General features: G+C 36.9%; 1 protein-coding gene across 1 annotated transcript in view; it reads right to left on the reverse strand.

Moving 5' to 3' along the window:
- Nucleotides 1–500: 500 nt before the first annotated feature.
- LOC122531427 overlaps nt 501–21,095 on the reverse strand; it is a 113,971-nt gene continuing 93,376 nt past the window's right edge. The window contains exon 3 of the mRNA XM_043659348.1: nt 501–1,326. Coding sequence (XP_043515283.1) covers nt 1,127–1,326 — 200 coding nt within the window. The 3' untranslated portion in view covers nt 501–1,126. The remainder of the gene's footprint in view (nt 1,327–21,095) is intronic.

Consider the following 21,095-nt stretch of genomic DNA (forward strand, 5'->3'; position numbering starts at 1 on the left):
TTTCAATGAAAAATTTTCTCTCCTTCAATATAACAATCACAATGCTCCCCTTGTTTTTTTAGTATTTGTTAAAGTATTTTAACTATATTCGTAAAAGTATTTTAACTTTCAATTAAAAGATATTTGTGGATTCTTCCTATTTTGTTCTTTTTTTAGAAAATTGACAATGTCGATCTCTAAACTTGTGCATACAATATTTAATCATTAAACTGATTAAATAGATAAACAAGAATGTCATTTATATGCTATAAGATAAGATAACAAAATTTATAAAGATAATAAGATAACATATGTGTACGTACGTATGGATATATAAATATATAAATATATAAATATATATTGAATAAAATAAGAATTTACGTATGTATTTTAAAATTAAATACAACTATTCTTTTCTAGAAGAGAGATCTTCCTACCTTAAACTCCTACCTTAACTTTTATATATATATAGTATAAAATAAGAATTTACGTATGTATTTTAAAAATAAATACAACTATTCTCTTCTGGAAGAGAAATTTTCCTATCTTAAACTCTCCCTGTAAGAGATCTGCCAAATTCTTTCCTTTTAATCCTGTCTCTCCTCCAATTATAGTTCTATATTATCCTTTTGTTAATTCTCGTTTACAATAAATCCAGCGAACTATTAATAATAATTAGTAATAATTTTTCTCTCAAATTTATCAAATGTAGCCGTTATTGGGAATTTCAATGAAAGAAAAGTCTACAATTCCTCTCTCCAGACATTTCAAAATTTCAATAAACAAGAGTCTGCTGCACTTGCGAGTCCATCGTCTCGGAAACGATAAAATACTATATCCATATATAATCCAGAGATGCAAACACGCTTCTTTTCTCTCTCTCTCTCTCTCTCTCTCGATCGATGAACGTATGTACGTGCTCATGCTCGAACTCGACCAGAGAACTATCCGCCTATCGACACGATCTACTTGACAAAGGCAGAGTCGTTGCGAGTCCACGAAGATCGTCATCAACGAGATCGGTTTCCCGTGTTCTCTTCCCGTCGCGACGATACAAAGCATACACGCGTGCATGAGGCGGTCGCGTTTGGCCGAACAGATCGATAACGAGCGAAGCGTCTCGGCGCAAGACGTCGGGGAGGAAAGGTTACGGGTACGGAAATAATTCAATGATGTCCGGCAGGTCGCGTCCGCCGGTAGCAGCTAGATAAATCAAAGTGACTGGCGGTGATACCTTGAAGAAGATCCCCAGGTAGTATCTCTTCTCGCCGAGCTTCAACAACGGCATCGTCCATCTTGACGCGGCCAGGCTGCTGCTGTGCTCGTCCACGCAGTTCGGGCAGTCATCTGCGGAAACAATGGGCAAACATAAGCGTGAATCTTGACTCTTGGACAAACGAAACGTGATCACAAGAATACAGCACACTCTATTCAGATAACTGTAGACACTTAAGCCCGAGAAACTGATCGAATTTCGCATAATGAGCCGTGTTCGACAATTGACTGTAGATTGGTGGATAATAGCAATTGCTTGCCATTTAATGAGTGAGTAATTATAATTGTTCGAGCTATAGGAAACTAATTGTTGTTACAGAGAGTAATTTTTGGTAAAAGAAGTCGGAATTTTCTTTTTAACTTTGTTTTATTTAAAGTACCTCGCTTCGTTCAAATAGGAAATTTACTTGCACTTTCTTTTCGTACAAAATTTTCAAAGTACGTACGTTTTTATTAAACTATGTAACTTCGAAAGAATTTTTTTTGTCATCCATGATTCCCAAAATCATTATTTTTATTTAAAATATTTTTCGAAACAATGCAAACTTTTGTCTTAAATTCTATTGTTATAATAAATTCAATTGTAATCTTAATTCTTTTAAATAAATTTATTATTATTTAAAATTCCTTTTAATCCATTAAATCAATTTCTCGTATTATAATTAATTTTTGACTCGTCTTTACTGCTTTATTACACTGTCAAAGGCTGATCGGAATATGGAATGCTCCATTTCTGCGATTGCGAGCAACATTCTCACGTTCCTTTACAATTGAAATGATCAGATTATAAATGCATTTGCGAGAAATTTAGAGACGCGAGGATAAATATAAATCTAAAATGCAATAATCTAATCTTCACGCTCGTGAGACTGAAAACCGACGATCTAAAAATAAACCACGTTGTCGAAAAATAAACGAGTCACTTTCCATCCGCGACGGTTAACAAACAAGTTTACCAGTATTTACCATCTCAACTTCTCTCCTTTCTGGCGTTCCACTTAATTCACGTAACAGATTTCTCTGTCGATCGGCGCGGCGTCGCGAGGTTACAGGCGTTTCGTAGAGAACGACGACGTTCAAATCAACTTGCTTCACGTTTACGTAATACCGGGGAGTCGATGCTCGTCCGGTATGGTCGTCGGCGACGCGTAACGCGAACAGTTCGAGGAAAAACCGGCGGGCGAAAATTCTCTGTTGTTAAAAGGACGATCGTCGACGCTCGCCAGTTTTTCGGCCCGCTCGCTTTAACGAGCCATTATATCGCGGCGTAATTCCCGCTAAAGGCGAAAGTTTTAATGTACCCAACGATAAAACACGCCTACGGAAATGAGGAACTTAATGGGGAACTTCGGGATTATATAGACTGTAAAATGAACGTGATTCCGGCGGCGGCAGTCTCGCGTCGGTAAATAACACCGCCCCGAGCCCCTTCGCTGGATTCAATCGGGAATACGGCGTTGGCGAAACAACCAGAGAAAATAGTCACGCTCGTGAAATTTTGATCAGTTTGCTGATTAATTAGGTATTTCTCCAGTTCCTGCGCTGGGTTTTTTCCGCCTAGATTTGCGACAGCGAGCAGTATCTTTCGTCGCCGCGCGGAAATTAGTAAAGTTGAATGAAGTTACTCAACTAACTCGGATAGGAAATAGTTGCCGCCCTTGTGGACGAAATTTCTTGTAAGCGATACTGCGTTAAATAATTGTGGATATATTTAAAAGGTGTTGTTAGGTTATAATTTATATTCACTTACGTTTGAAAAATTGAAAAATTAAAATGAAATTGTTAAAATTCACAGCGTTCAATTTTATATCTCTTATATTCGCCGGATTAAAATAATTTAATTCGAATTCAGCGTCGCGAATCACTTATGACATGAAAATACCAAAAAAGTTTCGGGAGTGATATATTCTTTCTAGAATAAAGATGCAGTACACATATTTTCTGGCCTTATTTAGCATCCCAAAGATTTCAAAGAAGAAAAAGAATTTATTTATTTCGCTGTTATTTCTCTCTTTTTTCGAGAGGAACTGGTTTTAAGGGCGGTCTCGTTAACAAAAGAGAGGCGAACTTTTTAATTAGCACGGAGATACGAAGTTAATTAGTCGAGGCAATTAGGATAAGATAAAGACGCCGAATGTCTTCTTTAGAATTTTAAATCGCGCTGTTACGGTAGCGAGGGAAAATAATTATACGACCAGGAAGATTTACTCGTTACGAAAAATAAAGAAAAATAATTCCACCTGCAGGAATTTATACCCAATTTATAGAGAGAAAGAGAAAGAGAAAGAGAAAGAGAGAGAGAGAGAGAGAGAGAGAGAGAGAGAGAGGACAAGAAGAAATAAAAGAGGTTATGTAGTTTGTTTCACGTAATCTCGACGACAAATTTTCAGTGGCAGTTGTAATCGATCGAAATAAATTTCTCTCTTGGATCCTCTTCGAGGTTCTCCTACGTAATATCTCTTTATTAACGTTTAATGTTATGTAAATAACACGGTAAATTCACTCCTTCATTTTTCTTCCGTTCCTTCTACGTTTCGAGACATGCAGATTGCATGTCAAAATTATTACGGGAAGTATTCAAATGAGGGTTGACCTGATTCAATAAGTAAAGAAGAAGAATAAAAAAAAAAAAAGAAAAATTTCGTATTGTGAATAATTCGGAATGAATTGCGATCACACGAAGGAAAGAATTATTCTCATCAAAGTTCAATAGCTTTTCTGTAATTTAATTAAATATGAATAAACGTCAATATTAATACAATGATATTAATTCAAGTTTATTAATTCAAGTAACGAGTATTCAAGTATACAAAATATATTTATTAATTCGAGTATTATTTCAAGCAATATTAACTAAAAATTAATTTGAATTTGTTCACTATCTCCCTAGGAGACAATTTACGATTCCAAAGTAATTTTAAATTTTTAGATTTTATATTCACACCACAGTTAACATTCTTTATTATTCTTTCAATATTAATTTCTAGTATTCGTTTTAAGTTTAACATCCATCCTCAACATATCTCGCCATGTTTCAAGAATAAATTGACAATAACGTATAATATTGAAAATTTGAATTTAATTCGAGTTAAAGAGATTGTGCAGTGAAATGTATAAAGTAAATACACCGAACTGCGCAATTTCTTTTCTTTCCGAAATCCATAGAACTCTCCTGTCAAGCTGCTACTGCTACCTCATCCGCTACAGTCCACCACCAAAAAACGTCCGAATATTTCACAAAGACTCCTGGTCGCAAGAAACGGGTCGCGTGTCAGAGTGTCATAAGCGAAAAATCCAATTTCGGTAACGAGATCACGACGACGTCCATCGACCTAATGAATTCGCCGTGGCGGACGGACATTTCCAAATTCCCAAGGGGAGGGCGGAGAGGGACAGGAAGTCTCTTAGGGTCCGTAAGACAATTTCTCAACGAGAAGGTCGCCATGCATTTTAACAAGATCCCGCTCGATTCCGCCGCCGGTTGTACACGATCGAGCCGCTCATTAACCTTTCAGTTATCCTCTATCCGGCCCACCGTCGCGATTAATCCATCCAGCAGGAACTGCTTGGTAATTCCAAAATTCTCATCTTGGTCGGAACGAACAAAGAGAGGCCGATCGAACGTAATCAAGCAGCGTAAAATGGAGAAAAATCGACCAAAATCTCGTGTCTCGTGTACACGTGGTAAACGATGAAAAATTGTCAATACTTTCGAATGTTATACCTTCGTAAAGAAAAAAAGGAAATTGAAAAACAATTCAACTGTATGGTCTCGTTTTAAAGCACGAAACTTCTCTTACAGCGTCGCGTTCTTTTTTGAAAACGTTTTTACTACATTCTAAAAGAAATAGTACCGTTTCTCTCGAAAGTTTTGCAGATTTAAACCGAAAGAATTTTCTTTCTATTCTACGATCTCGAAGATCGAAGTCTTTTACACAGATCCCTCAAAGTTTGTCGTGTAATTTTCTTTTTTTCGCCAAGTCACAAGCTTCTGTAGGAGTTTAAAGAATCCGCAATTCATGCAATGTGAATTTCTGAGGACACTGGGACATCGAGCAAACATCTTGAAGGAATTGATCATGCCGAAAATGGCCTTTGATTGGTTCGTTGGTTTCTTGAAATTATTGAGAAATTATCAAGTAAACAGTTGTAGAAAAGAGTAATCTTCGATATTATTACTGTCGGAAATTCTGAAATTCTGAAATTTTTTTCTCAACCACAGTTTACTATAACGACGGGAGAGGATGAGAAAACTCAGCCCCCTTCTGTCGGGGAACTTAGACCCGAGCGTGATGTTCCTTGGCCCCTGCCGCTGAGAAAAGACACACAACGAGACGAGCAAAACCCGTTCTCGGTTTCGTCGACGGACTAATTAGGACGGTCGTTCTGCATATTTTAATAATCGCTTCGTTAATCGTCGTGCCGCGGCCCGCGACGTCCCGGAATACGTCTCCTGGCATTAATTATTCAACGGATCTCTTATAGGCACCAACTGTCTCTCATTCCCTCTGCCATTTCTCTTTTCTTCCCATTTTCTTTTTTTCTTTTTCCTTTTTTTGTTTCCTTCGACTTGGCGCGAAAACGCCTCCCCGGGGAGTCGTCTGCTTCCGCGGACTCTCCATAAAAATATGTAGCAAAGACGGGGCTGATAGAGGGAAGCTATTTAGCGAGACAATTTTTTTAAAAGGAAGGTCAAAAGGCCGAGGCTCGTTAGCGGTCGCTTAAAGCGGTTTTCCTAAGGATTCGCCCGTGCGATGGATGCTCGACTGTTTGATTAACATTACTTTAACGCGTTTGGTGTCGATGGTGTGAAACACTTTGGTTACTTTTGTCGAGCATCTTTGTCGTATCTTGACGTGTCAAGGTTGTAGATTTCTGAGATCAGTTTCTTTACCACGTGGGCATCTACGTGTCCCAGATTAATGTGTAAATTAGAATTGGAAATTCGTGATACCGCAACGTTATTTTAACTTTTATTTCATTGTTTATTAAAATATTTATTACATTTTAATAATCAAAAATATTGATTACATTTCAGTATTTCGCAATAAATAATATTATATTTTTAATATCGAGCGTTCATGGATCGTTCATTAATTTAACGTTTTCAGTCTCATTCAAGCAAGCTTTCTGTTCTTCCTCGTTTCTTAGAAACTTCAAACAATTATTAAACAGAAATTTCATTATTCATTACAGTGCTTTCAGTGGGTAATGGGTCGTTGTTATTCTGCACAGAAAGGTTTAAAAGGTTTTACTTTAAAAATTTCAAAAAGATTTTACCGCTGAGATGGAAGGTTCCGATACAAGAATTTGAAATAATTTTCTGTTCAATAATTACAGAGGAGAATTTGAATTGACTGAACGTCAATGGAAAAAAAGATATGAGAGATTTTAATTTCTCTCTTCTGCGCTGCAGCAATAAATTCAAAGTGTCACAATGGATCCTTGGATGCTTAATCGCTTTTGGAATTTCGTTTGAAAGATTTATTGGAATTAAAAACGACAGTATCTCACATGGACGGTTTCCGATGGAAAGATTCTGCAACAAATATTTGACCGACATTTGGCGCACCGTAATTGATCAAGTAAATATCGATTGTACGTAGTTTCCCGTTTTCATGTCCTGAATCTCCGATTTTTGATTGAATCGTCGGCGGAAACTACATTCTATCGTGCAGCAGTTGTTAACGCAATATCAAATGAAATTCTATTCTACACGAGACGCGTGTGTGTCCGAGAAACGTAACAAATACAGAAACAGCGGGGTCTTGAAGCGCCTTCAGGAGAATTAACGAGAACACCCGGCGCGATCATCTACGGAGAAATCGTGCTTCTGTCCACGTTTCACGTGGCCAATACACGACTCGCCTCTTCGACATAAAGTGAAATACGTGATGTGAAACAAGCTTGCGTCCCTCTCGCCGGGTTTGCGATCTTCACCGGCGAGGCATAATGGAATCGAGTATACGACCGGTGAAAATATTCGATACGCGTTACGTGAAGGGAAAATACCGCCGTAAAGTGGCGTAACGGGAAAACGAGGAAAAGTGAGAGGAGCCGGGGAGGTGGGGAGGGATGATTGCGTGATGCTCCAGGAAGATCGACTTCGAGGAGAAGGAAGAAAGTCTACGATGCACCCGCTGAGGAAGGGAACATTTTTAAGGAATTTCTATTATGCAAATGGCTCGACACGCGATAACAATGTCAATCTGTTCTTTCCCCCCCCCCCTTTCTTCTCTTCTTTCTTTCCGAAATTTATAATTCAAAATGAATCTGGAAGAATTCAATTCGGCGTTCAACGAATTTTCAATTTTCCTTCTTTTTCACTTTTTAATGAATTTGGATAGAAATTATATTGTCGGAATGAAAGCAATGGTAATAATTTACAAAGTAATGATAATAATGGTAATAATTTATAAAATTATGCAAAATTGTATGTTCGTTATAATATAACTAGTAATTGTATATCGTAATATACCAATTGTATAAATTATCGACTGTACTGCGAGGATGAAAACATCACTGATTTGTTATGAAATGAAACAAGTAGAAAATGATGTACTTGTCAATAAAATTGCTATAATTTGACAAAATTGGTATAATACAATACACACATGATAGTATATTATGTCAACTATATATTAATTATTGATTATACAAATATAAATAAAATATTGTCCTGATTATACGTGGCACAGAATATACTTCAGAATAAATTACTGTTACCAACTACTGGCAAAAAATATAATATAATTCTTATCGTAAACTTCCTTTTTTGTTCCCTATAAATAAAATTCCACCACAGATTTTGAAATAAAATATTGATCTAAAATTAACAATATTGTCAAACGAAACATTTCCAAATCACTTGTTTGTTCAAATTAAATTATCAATTTAATCCCGCCATTTCAAAGATATTTCTCTGCAACCTGCCACGGTCTTCAACTTCAATAAAAAAATAGAACCTATTGATTCGAATAAGGCCTAAGCTTTTTTCAAATCAAGCCTTAATAACGCTGTGTTTGAAAAAGGTATTTAAAAAACAACGTTCCCATCATTATTTCATATGCGATCAACAATCGGAACAATAAAAATTCTAGATTGTAATTAACGAAGCGCCAGTCAGGACAAAATCGTGGGATTTCGGTAGCTGGATGGTCGCGTTGTTTCGCACAATGCAGAATTCACGATACGCCAGATCGAAATCCATCGCATGAATTTACAAATCCACGGTCGGCCATTACCAAACATTAAAAGCAGCGTCGAACGTGTTTCCCTTTGTTGATCGAATTACGATGATCCACGGGAACAAAACGTCATATCGGCGACCGATTGAAGATATCGTTTTCCTTCTCCGTTTTTGATCTGCCAGTGACGCATCAGACATGGAAACTGGAAATTTTAACCATCTCCTGTCAAAGCGAATATTTACCAAAAGAAATTTGATATTCAAAGAACTATAAAATCAGTTGCTTCAACATAATATTTATTTTACGAAGAAAAACAAATGCTGTGTTAAAACATTTTTCGAAGATATTGACAATGATGAAACATCAAGACACATTATTGTACAAATATTTCCGATGATTACAAATTACAAATTGAGATCAATTTTGAGATAAAGTATACAAGCCATACGTAAACACAGGACGTAAATAAATTCTTGATAATATATTACTGATTTATGTTTGTCATGTATTACCACATAATCGAGATAACAGAATTTAATTAATACAGTTAATTCCATTTTAATTTTCATCCGTGAAAAGGTATCGCTTCATTGTTAAGGCGTGTAAGGAATTCATCTCGGCGGTAGATGGATAAGAAAATTTTCATTCATTAAAAGCTGAGAGATAACGTGCAAGACGTAACGCGTTAACGTCGCCATCGCGAGAATTACGCAACGCTAAATTTAGTTCAACTTTTGTCCGAGACAATGTTTCATAAAGTTTAAAGAAAGATCTAGAATTTAATGCTTCAACGAGGCAGACTTTGTTGGAGTGAGAATATAAGTTGAGAACACTTTGATCCTTTAACTTTAAGGACGGCGAGTTAACCTGTTATAGAATTTTAATGATCCAACGATTAACTAAATCATCGTCACTAGTTGAAGCAAGAAATAATAATAAACAATTTATTCTGATTCAGAATAATTTAATCCTTTAACCAGGGACGACAAGTTAACTTGTTGTAGAATTTCAAAGATCCAACGATTGATTTATCCATTGTCCCAAGAAGGATTGACATACTATGATAATTGCAAGAAATATAACAAACGATTTATTCAGATATAACAATGCAGATGAAAACGATGAAAACCAGTAATCAGTGAGAATATTTTAATCCTTTAATCAGACGACGACGAGTTAACTCGTCGAACTTCAAAGATATTCCAATGCTTCAACGATGACTTTCGTCTTTAATTAACCCTCGCGCAGCCGACACCGGGTCACCGTTGACCCAGAACTTGAGCCTAGCGAAAATCCAGATAGGGCAATGATAATAATATATGCCAAATGTTTACGATTTATATGCAAAGAATATGCAACAAAACACAATAACGTTGTATGTACGCAGTGCGCATAAATAAAAAGTATGTTGATAAAATTTCACATTTTTTAAACAAACTCCTCTCCTCCTCATATTATAAACATTATCAGATAACATCTTTCTGTACCAAACAGTTAGGTGCAAAGCAAGTATAGTAAAAATTCAGCCACGGGTCAAGAGTGACCCGGTGTCGGCTATTAAAGAATTGATACACTGTGACAACTACTACAAATTAATAATCCCCGACGAAACTGCTGCTTACGAGCGAGTAACTTATCGACGTAAATTTGTTCGAACGCGGTGCACGTTAATTAGAAACGGTTGCCCGATTATCGAGCAGCTATGTTTGTTGTTAAACGTCGGTATCTTCGCGTGTAACGTGATCATTAACGGTGTTAATACCACCGGAATCTCCGGATAATTGTCGTAATTAATGAACACGTTACAAAAGTTGGTCCGATGCCTCGGCGATCGGAACGATCGTTGGATCGTCCACGTTGGATTCCAACCTGCCTGTTAGCTATTTTGGAACGCGTCCAATCGGCCGGCCTATAATTTTATGAGCAATAATCAACCTAATTTACCGTTGATTACAGCGGGAGACGCGCGGGTGCCCGCGCTCGATAATTGGCTCGCGTTAAAAATCGCGATCGCGTCAATCGATCGTATTAACGACGACGGCGTTGATTTACGAAGTGAAAGCGGCCGTGATTATTAATCAACAGCGCATAACGGGCGGTAACCGTTTAGCGTTTAGTCGCACGTCCCATGTAATTCTACCGAAATTAGTTTAATTGCAGTTTAATTATAAGCGGCACGATAACGGAAGAAGCCCGGACGTTGGAAAGAAACTCAAACGCGCTCCATCGTGCTCGATGGGGGTGAAAGGGGGACACGAGGGATGTTTCGCATGACGGCGTAGAATCTCTGGAATTCGGGAAACGCCGGGAACTTTGGTGCCTCGAACCTTTCTAGACTCCAGACTGTTCTCCAAGTTCAACACGAACGTTGCCAGACGTTGTCAGAAAGTTGCCAGCGTCACGAAGTTGTAGACAATGGTCTTCAAGGCAAAATCACATGACGATCGGAACACATTTTCCCATCTGTATTATAGGGATACGATTGATAAGCTGGAGGAGGGAACACTGATAGAAGGGTGAGGGATGGAACATTGATAGAAGTTCGCTGTAATGCAACTTGTAGCTTGTTGCGGGTGCCTCGTATCGCGTCGAGTGATCGAAGACGTCCGGAGACGAAACAATTCTGGTTCAATTGAACCGGTGAACGAGAGAAAGCCGTAGGATCGCTTCATGGGAATGGAAAAGGCAGGTTTCCATCTGACGTTAAAGGAGCCGGAATTGAGTTACGGAATTGAGACGCAGAGAAACGTACGTAAGCGGTGTCACGTTCCTCTGTGAACGTTTCAGCATGTATACGTCGTCGTCCAGTCGCAAAACGTGAAAATGAAAATCTATCTGTCTACGGGCTTGCTCTGGATCGATAAACTGTCCTGCAAAATTATTCTGCGATGAAGCAATCCTTGTTGATTTGGAAAATTTGAGAAATTCTGCAGAATACTTCAGAACGTGACAATAAATCTAAAAATAAGGAGACACGTATGTGATAATTGATTATTATTATTTGTGAATTAAAATAATTTGTTTGTGAGCGAAAATTTGAGAAATTCTATAGTAGAACGTAAAGATAATTTTATGTAAATTCTAAAAATAAGGGAACACAGTCTTAAACATTACGTACGAAATTATTGTGAACAAAAATAATGTTTGTGAGTGAAAATATTTTAGACAATAAGATAGTTCTTTGTAAATTCTGAAGGTAAGAAAAATTGTGTGATAATTGATTGTTGTGAGTGAAATATTGTGAAATAAAATTTTAGAATAGAATAATATAATGACAATAAAATACATATAACAAAATAATACATTCTAATATAAAACAATTGTATTTAAAGTAAAATAAAATTCTACGTGAGTGAAAATTTGAGATACTCCGTACAAAATTGTATTACAAATTTGAAAGACAACAAAAACCTTCTTACTCTATGTGTTGATTCACTTACAACAATCAATTATCACAGATTGAAAACAAATTCAAGCGCACAAGTAAATATACAGCTTGCCTTCAAATCAATATTTACGATTCACATGACGAATTAATTCATCACCGCCACGACTACCATCTTAGAATGTAACGAACGAAACTCAGTTTATGTCGAGGCTCGACAAAGAAACTTCACAAGGAATTAAATAATACCGATTTACGCGGGTTTAATCGCAGGTCTCCGATAGAATGGTATTACATTAACCCGACCGCAGCTCAATTCCCCGTTCCTTTAACTTTCACCGAATATTTGCTTTTTCGATGCGGCAACGTCGTATCATTTCCACGCCAATTCACGAAAGATATCAGAAACGACGACCAGCGCTAAATAAGTAGGAGAAATCCGTCCCGTATTTCAACACCATAATCCTCTTGCGAAACGAGAGGCATTTCACAAATTGTTAGTTGAAGTTGAAATCAACGAACTATTTCACGTTGTAAAATCAACGCGGATAAGAAGAATCTCGCGTTTGAAACGCATTTATCACGACCGTGTTTCCTTTCGTTTCCGTCAAACGCTTCAGAGTTGTGTAACAGCGCGGCGAATTTCGCTCTGTTTCTTGATGAACAGTCGCGATACAACTAGCTGGTTGTGAGTTGACGAAGAAACACCAGCTGGCTTAACTGGCAAAAGTCGAGTTCGCCGTGGTGGTATTTATCCAGCTGTTTATCTCGATTCTTCGCGAGGCTAGCACGCCAGAGGACGCGCAAAATTGTGTTCTGACGACCACCGCTGGAAACGCTGCGGAAGATGGCGCAGACTTTTTACACGCGGCTCGAAAATCCGCTCGACGAGATCATTGAAGAAACTCGGAGAACGACGTTCAAAGTTACGGCCTTCCGAAAAAAAACCTCTTTACAGGAAAAAAACCTGCCTTTGTGCAACTTGGGACGATGTTTAAGTTTTGGCAGAATGGTGGAAACAGTGAGAATCATCGCGAGATGTACGCGTGGTTTACGAAAGAGTTAATTAACTGTTTAACTCAAACAGACGTTTATGAGTCAAGTGTTTAAATTAATGTAATCTTTCAAGTCATTCCTTGCGCTCGTGAAATTGTTGTGTCTAGCTTTGATGAATGAAAGTATAATTAAATTAATATTAACTGTGATTGAATTAAATATTAATATTAACATAAAAATATAATATTATTTGAATATAATCAATAATATAATATTAATTTGGAAACACGGTCGATAATGATTCGAAGAAAGGAAATAAATGTATATATTTTTATAACATTAAATAAATAAATATATATATATATAATATAATATATAATATATATATTAATATTTATTTAGAATTGAACATATATAGCTTTCTCAAATCATAATATAATTTTCAATTATTATTTCGATCAACTCAGAAAATCATACTCTAAACAGATTACACGCGATAAAGTCTTGGTTAATCGAGCAGATCAAGGAACAAAATAGTTTGGATAATGGATGTTCACTAGCTCTCCTAATTAGCTCAGATAATAGGAGCTGGGCCCTCTGGCTCAACTGAACTAACATCATTAGTGAAATTTTACGAGACACGTAATCTTAGTTTACCAATATTAATAGACGTCAATAGTACGTCTGACGATTTGCAATTAATTGTACAAATTATCTGATTCATCGTACTCGACGAGAAAGTTAGGGAACTGTAAAAGAAAATTGAGTCACGAAAGTTTGCAAATATCTTTAAATATTTTACTAATTTATTTACTTGTCAGCTGAAACTGTGAAAAATTGGAAAAATGACGCTATCTGTTTACTGGAATAGAAATAAATCGGAAGGAATGATTACGAAATCTAATGTACATTTGTTACAAGTATATTAAAGTATATCTTTGTTACACTATTAATCAGAATAAGATTCATTTTACTCTATAACAAGATTTCGTTCTCCATTTATCCGTATAGCACTTGAAAAAAAAAGGTTTCAGATACGGTTTAATTTTAATTAAAAAATTAATTAAAATTCGCAAAACGGTAAACACGTTTCTCTGTTTTAAATATTTGGGACGCAGATGCATCTGACTGTATATCCGTTGCAGGAACACGCGTTCGCACAACTGAAATTACGTTGAACCACGGTGGATAATGAACGCTCGGAATATGAATTCGTACATCCGAAACCGAGTATTAACTTGTTCGTACAAACAAAGTGCGGATAAACGATATTCTAGCGTGTAACTCCGCGCGCTTGAGAAATGCCTGCAATTACCGAACTATTCAAAACACGTTGCATTATCCGCGAAAGTAGTGATTTCAACGCGACTTAGAGCACAGCGACTTAGAGACAGCAGTTTATTCTTATCCTCGATCTTTCACGAGCGGCTCGCAAACACGTCGTTTCTCTCGTCGTTTCTTTCGTGTCATCGGTGACCCTCGGTTTGTTCCTCAAAGGAAGTTTAATTATCCCGTCTCGAGCGAAAGGTCGTCGAGGTTTGACGCACGGTGGCGCCTGCCTCGAAGGAAAGGACAGAGAAAGTTTCAAAACCGGTTGACGCTGATCCCGTCAATGAAAAAAGAAAAGAAAAAAAAAAGAAATGCGAAAAAATAAAAGGAAGTCGCACGAGCCGAGTGCCCGATTATTTCAAGCTTTCCTTTCCGGTATCGCGATGACGGAAAAGATGACACTGCATTCAGTAATTTTCATGGAATCTTGAGTAATTCTCACGAAAAGAATTGAGCAACTGATCTTAACACTGGCAGTGAAGTTCCAGCAAATGTAGAAATTCGGAAGAAATTGAAAGAAATTGAAGAAACGTTTGTTGACGATTCATGTCACTGATTAAACTGATTTTTGAAGAAGCAGAAACGTAAGTACATACACAAATATATCCAAAATATTCAAAGTAGAGACATATATTACAATTGTTAGTCGATGGAAAAAAACGTTTCTATTTAAATTTCATTTCTTCAGTCGTGCACATAAAAATACAAAAATGCAAAGAGAAACCCGCAATGTAAATGTCCCTCTTTTATATTAATATAACTGTTCTCTGTCATCAATCTTCGAGTAGTATCGCAAGATCATGACTGCAGTAATTTATATTACGTCACAATTGGCGATAAAATTAAATCAAATGAGAAATTCGAAAATTAAGCGAAACCGAAGTTTCTGTCATTTCCAATAATATCAGTCAGAGATTAAAGATCGCATTTTTCTTGTAATCGGGACCGAGAGACAAACCCTTATCGCGAAGCATTTGCAAAATTTGCCACGGAGGATGTCGCAAAATTAATATCACCGACGTAACGCCTCTTCTGAGAATCGATATATCGTTCGAGGTTGCTGGTTATTTTGCCTAGTTCTTCCATCGCTCTGTTCGTTTTCCAACCGTCAGTGCTACGCCGGCGACGTATTTTCCGTGACGTTTGCCGTGCAACGCGCGCCAGAGGGCCAACATTCTGCTCGGCGAAGCGTACCAGGCATACTAGATGCCAGAATGGGAATGCAAAGTCTCCGGGGACGCTCCACGAGGACCCGTGAAATGATATCGAGTTCGAGATACAACTTGAACGGATCGTGTCCCCGATAAACACGTGTCTTCTGCTCGCCGTGTCGGCGCTCGTCGATGATATCTCGAGTTTACCGCGGGAAATAAATCGATCCGTGGCAGGCAAAGAGGAACTGCCCGCCTGGTATAACCCTCTGATGAATTACGACTCCCCTCGCTTTCTTTCCTTTCTTTCAGTTTTATTTTTCAAGAGTGAAAGCGGACGGACGGTTTAATGGAAAATGTATTATAACGGCCACCGGGGAATGTTCGGGGTAAAAAATGTAGTTTGATGGTTTTTTTATGTGTTTGTTCCGCTTGACTCCGAGAGAGAAAGAGAGAGAGAGAGAGAAAAAGGGGGAGGGGAAATGGAAGTTGATGGTGGCTGTACAGATGTGCGGCAGCAAGGTAGTTAGGTGCTTCATTTTGCGTGGCAAAGTTGTATTGTACGAGCTGATTTAGGATGATGAACGCGGGAGTTAGTGGCAGTTGTTTTGGAGAAGTTTGATTCTTGCGGACGTGTACTGATTGGAGTGTGAAGCAGTGGTTCCGTAGCGAGTCGGACAGTCGACTGTCGAGTGTCTGGTTGACTTAATAAATCTTTGATCTGTCGACAATTGATTCTTGTCGATCGTTGATTGAGTGAAATTGTTGTGTGAAATAGCCGATGTGTTCGGAGACACATGTTTCGAACAAGTTAATAACGAATGAGGCAGAAAAGAAAGAATATGATGGAAAATAAAGAATTAAATTGCTATTACAGACATATACATTAAGTTTTCAATATAAATACTCATTAGAATTGAATTTCTATCATTCATTGTCCCTGTCTTTCGCTTGACATTCTCAATGAAACGAGAGGGAATTGAGCAAAGAGAATGAAGAAGTGAAACTAAAGCGTTTGTTTCTGTGACGTCTCGTCCTAATTGTCGATTCTCGTGTAAAAGAACGTCTCGCGACTCTCTACCCATTTTAAAAGTCATCAGAACTTGAACGAAAACATTCTAAGGAGTTGTAACTTGTTGAACTCATTCTTCGTTTAAAACTTCGTGCAACAGATTGAAACAAACATTTTAACAGAATTGAATTTCAATCCTGACGAAAAAAAGAATTTAGTTTCGAAAAGAACATTATAAATATTCATGCGAGAAATGGGAACTTCGTTTCAGAAGGAAAATCATAAATATTCATAGGTGAGAAGTAAGTTAGTATATTGAGATTATTAAACGGTTGAGAAACAGATTATCATGTTTAACAGATATTTAAAAAAAATTCCAAACTCTGGACAACGTCAAAGGGATTTCAATTCGTTTACGTTTGAAATTTTTCAGTAGATCATCCTGTAGGTACACAGACGTGCGAGCTGTTATATGGAATCCCTCAGTAGAATAGGTCGATCAACCAGTGCATACAGACGCTGTTGCATCTTTAAGGAATAAAATTTCACTTCAATCGATAGTTTCATCTCGTGTGTCATGTAATTAATTCTCAAATTCTCGTATGATAATTAAACTGCAATTCTATATTGTGTCCTTTTTAATTCTATTCTGCGAATAGAATTAAAGGAAATAAAGCCTGGACAGAAATTTGTTTTCGTTACTAAAATGCACTACTTTCGATATTTTATATATTTTTGTATGCATTCATTGCATTTTTGTATCCTCAATATTAAAATTGTCTCCGAATATTAAAATTGACCTACAAACAATTTACGTTCAATTATTAACATTTAGTATATTTCGTTTTAGTTTGTGGCCCGCATTCTTCTATGATAGAAATTAGGGGAAAAAATTAAGCAAAATCGAACGTTTCTAAGATAGATAATTTGTCTTTAAATGTAACATGCAATTGAGAAGTGAAATTTCATATAAAATGCAGTCTAATGATAAGATTATCTGAGAGTAACGAAATAATAGAGGGAGAATCTTGGAGTAATGCAGATGGAATTCAATAAGAAAGGATCAAAGAGCTGTGTAATCCGAGATTACGATATTTCAGTCGGAAATAAGCATGCACAATCATGCGCACGTGCCTCGAACTTTCCTCCGAGGCGTGAAATCCCAGTTACGAACGTTGGTTCGCAACTTTTCTCCCACCAAGCCCGAGATCATCGTCTGAAAGTGATTTATCGACGTCGTGGGAACAGCATAGATCTTCGTTATCTTCCAAAACCATATTTGCTCGACGATGTAAATGATCCATTTACAAAACGAACCATCGTTTTTCTATTCTTATAATATTATTTCATAATATCCATAGAATCTCCCGGACGTTAATTTTACAAATAATCTCATTCAATTGACTTAATTACGTAAATAATTATATAAATGATAATTATCTACATTATGTAGATAGAATAGATCTCGTTTAGAAAATTATATTCCTTTTTATTTAATTAGACTGCAGATTTTTATACACATTTGTGGAATATTTTTTTAAAAATTATTCCAATCTTTATTTAACTGAACATTTTTATTACCGATTTTTATACATTTATGGAATGTTCGAAGATGCATAAATTCTACTTTCTTACTTATATTAATAAAACTATAAAAACGTTCTTTTATATTTAGGCTAGGTATTTTAAAAACTAACAAAATAAATAACTGTTGCATCTTTACACCAATCAATTATATTCGATTGTAATAACGTTCCGTGTTTTGAACCTAACCCATCGTGTAGCTATAATTTAATTTGACAGGACTACCTGTCATTACTGTTACTGAAGTCACAACATATCGTTTTCAGTGTGCGTGCTCGTCAACTTCGTTTAGCTTCGAGCCACAATTAGTTTCGCAAATGAAACACGACACAGCACAAAATCCGCAACTGGCAGGCTATGTCCTCGAACGATTTTCTAGCAGAAACAAAAGAAACATCTCTATAATTCATTCCTTTTGAAAGAATGAACGGGAAATGACGCAAACGAAAATGCTTGAAACGATCGGAGAAAGGAATTAATTGACCGAAAAGTACCTCGTATCTCGTTCAAACGTTACCTAACGCTGAATTTACGTATATTATTATTTACGAAGCGCGCAACCACGAAAGTATGGCACCAATGCGTTGGATATTCCTTCGAAACCACGATCAGCTGCAGATTTACAGATGCAAAGTATTATACGTACGTGTAATTAACGCAAACACTGTGAACTCACGTGTTTTCAAAACTTTCGGTGACTTTTGCATAAAAATCGGCAATAAAAATTTCCAATTAAATAGAAATTGGAATAATTTTCAAAAATATTCTACCATCGCTGGGATAACATCGATTCAGAGTTCGATCGAATTTTAATAGACTCCACTTGCAGAACGATGTGTCTCATTGACATCGCGAAAGTACTTCCTTCGTACGATTAAAATTGCCGTACGTTCGCTGCTTCGTGACTCCTCGCCGGATAAAATATTGATGAGCTTTTAAGAGGGACTGCAAAGTGAAGTTGGAAATTATTAACGTCGAAAAAGCTGCAGCCCCGTATTCCTGTTTTCTGCGCGTATATTTTACATGATTACACGCCAACCGTGTGCGTATAAAAGCTTCGAAGAGGAGAGAACGAGGATAAAATATTCGATGCATGCTTGCTTCGCGTTCCGATATATATATATATTCGCGCGCCTACCATTATCCCTCGAGGCATGAAATTCGAAAATGTACATCGAAAATTCAAGGACTCCTACCCCGACGCATTTGTCCCAGCTATTCTGCATTCTCGTCGTCGTTCGGATCCGGCTCATTAAGAAATTACTCTTCTGGAGCGTAACGTCGGCAAGGAGTTTCGCAAGGAAACTCTTTGCCATGTGACTGGCTAATACGCGGATCGCGTTAGGAGATAATCAAGATGAGAACGATCAAACGATTAAACGAAAGAACTCGATCGATTCTTCATTAACTCTTTACTACTTGGATAGAATCAGATTATAGAGATTACAGAGTAAACAAAGTTGGAGAAATGTAATGGATAAAAGAAATTGTAGAGATATACACTCCAGCTTGGAAGTCCTTGGAAAATTTTTTCATTTTTGATCAGTCAATATTTTTATCGTAGATTAAGATTGTTTTCTGCGTGTTTTAAAATAAATTGTTGATATATTGATACAAATATTTTATTGTTAATGTATTACTTTTGAAATTAATTATTTGTATCAATATTTCCAGCAACTGGCAAAATGCCGCAGGAAATTAATTCCAAACCACTTCTTCTAGCATTTAGCAATGAGCTGATAATTTGCTTTTCGCGTACCGGTACATTCACTTCTATTTTTCATGTGACTTTTCTGCTCTTTTGCCTTCCTTTTCTATTATTGTTAATTTTTCTACGTAAAAAAAAATATTTACGTACTACATCACGTGTACTATGTTTCGCAACTAACGCGAATGATATGAAGGAGCATGTGGAAATAATCCATGGAAGACTATCGAATCCCCAAAAATTCTAATCGTAATAATTATAATTCCACATGAATAATTATTTACATCACTTGAATAATATTTCGCAATTGAACATGCGAAGTATAAACAATGAGAAAATAATCTAGACTAATCGAACCTCTAATTACGAAACTTCTGCATACTTGACCAATATAAGAAAAGCTCGATACTATTATTCCGATACACTTGTAATACGCGACTTGCTCAAAAAAAAAAAAAAAACTGTCAAAGTTTTTTCAATATATTGTCGATATCTGATCGGTATTTAAGCGGAAGAATTCAAGCAGCGTCAACTCGCCATTTGTCGCAGTCTAATTTTCAAATTAATCGTCTGAAGCGTGACGAGCGTTCACCGGGAGACTCTGGCGCGATACGGAGTCAAAGGACAGACGATCGAGCAAAGGGGAAATTTGATAAACGAAGGAGAGATGGGAACGTGGCTGTTAAGGACGTGCAGGACAAAAAGGGAAGAGGGAAACGCGAAAACGGGGGAGAAAGAGGCGTGCACAGGTGAGCGTTTCCGCTTCGTGAGCTAAATCGTGTGCACAAAGTGCGGTATGCCATGACTATCACCTGCGTGTTGTGTCACGTAATCTAGCAAGTTACGAAATTCGATGATGTAACGTTACTGCGACGCGAATTTCGAGGCAAAGAAGCGATTAAATAGTACCCTTCGTTAATGCTTACCTTGGATTTAGTATCGTCTTTCGAAATGCACAAGGTTCGTTGGACGAGAGAAAATGATTGGAAGAAATTAATATAACGCGGTGACAAAATAGTCAACGCCACGACAATTATGACTTGATATTTTCGAAAGGGAATTTTTTGGGGGATATTAGCATACTTGTACTACTCGTATGATGCTTATTATCCTTCTGTTAAATATAGATATATCTTTACACTGTTTCAAACAGGATATAGGGAAGTATACTGATTTTACATTTCATCTTCGGAATGCCGAATTTTTACTATCATTCGAACATATTTCTAAACGTAATGTAATATAAAAGTTATTAAATACAAAGTATAAAGGCATTTGGACCAAATTGAACAGTGGAAAATCCATTTATGTGAACCGCTTTTATTTGAATTAAATTCCAATCAATACCCGGTTAAATGAACTCTCGCCACTTATTTGAACCGTTATATATTACAAACGATTATACTAAAATCGTTGTCAGAGATGAGAACCAGTGAACTCCAATTGTGTAGACCATTCAACCCTCGACGAAAGTTCTTAATTAAAA

This window comes from Frieseomelitta varia, unplaced genomic scaffold, assembly GCF_011392965.1.
Source record: "Frieseomelitta varia isolate USP_RPSP 00005682 unplaced genomic scaffold, Fvar_1.2 scaffold_4, whole genome shotgun sequence".
Lineage (NCBI taxonomy): Eukaryota > Metazoa > Arthropoda > Insecta > Hymenoptera > Apidae > Frieseomelitta > Frieseomelitta varia.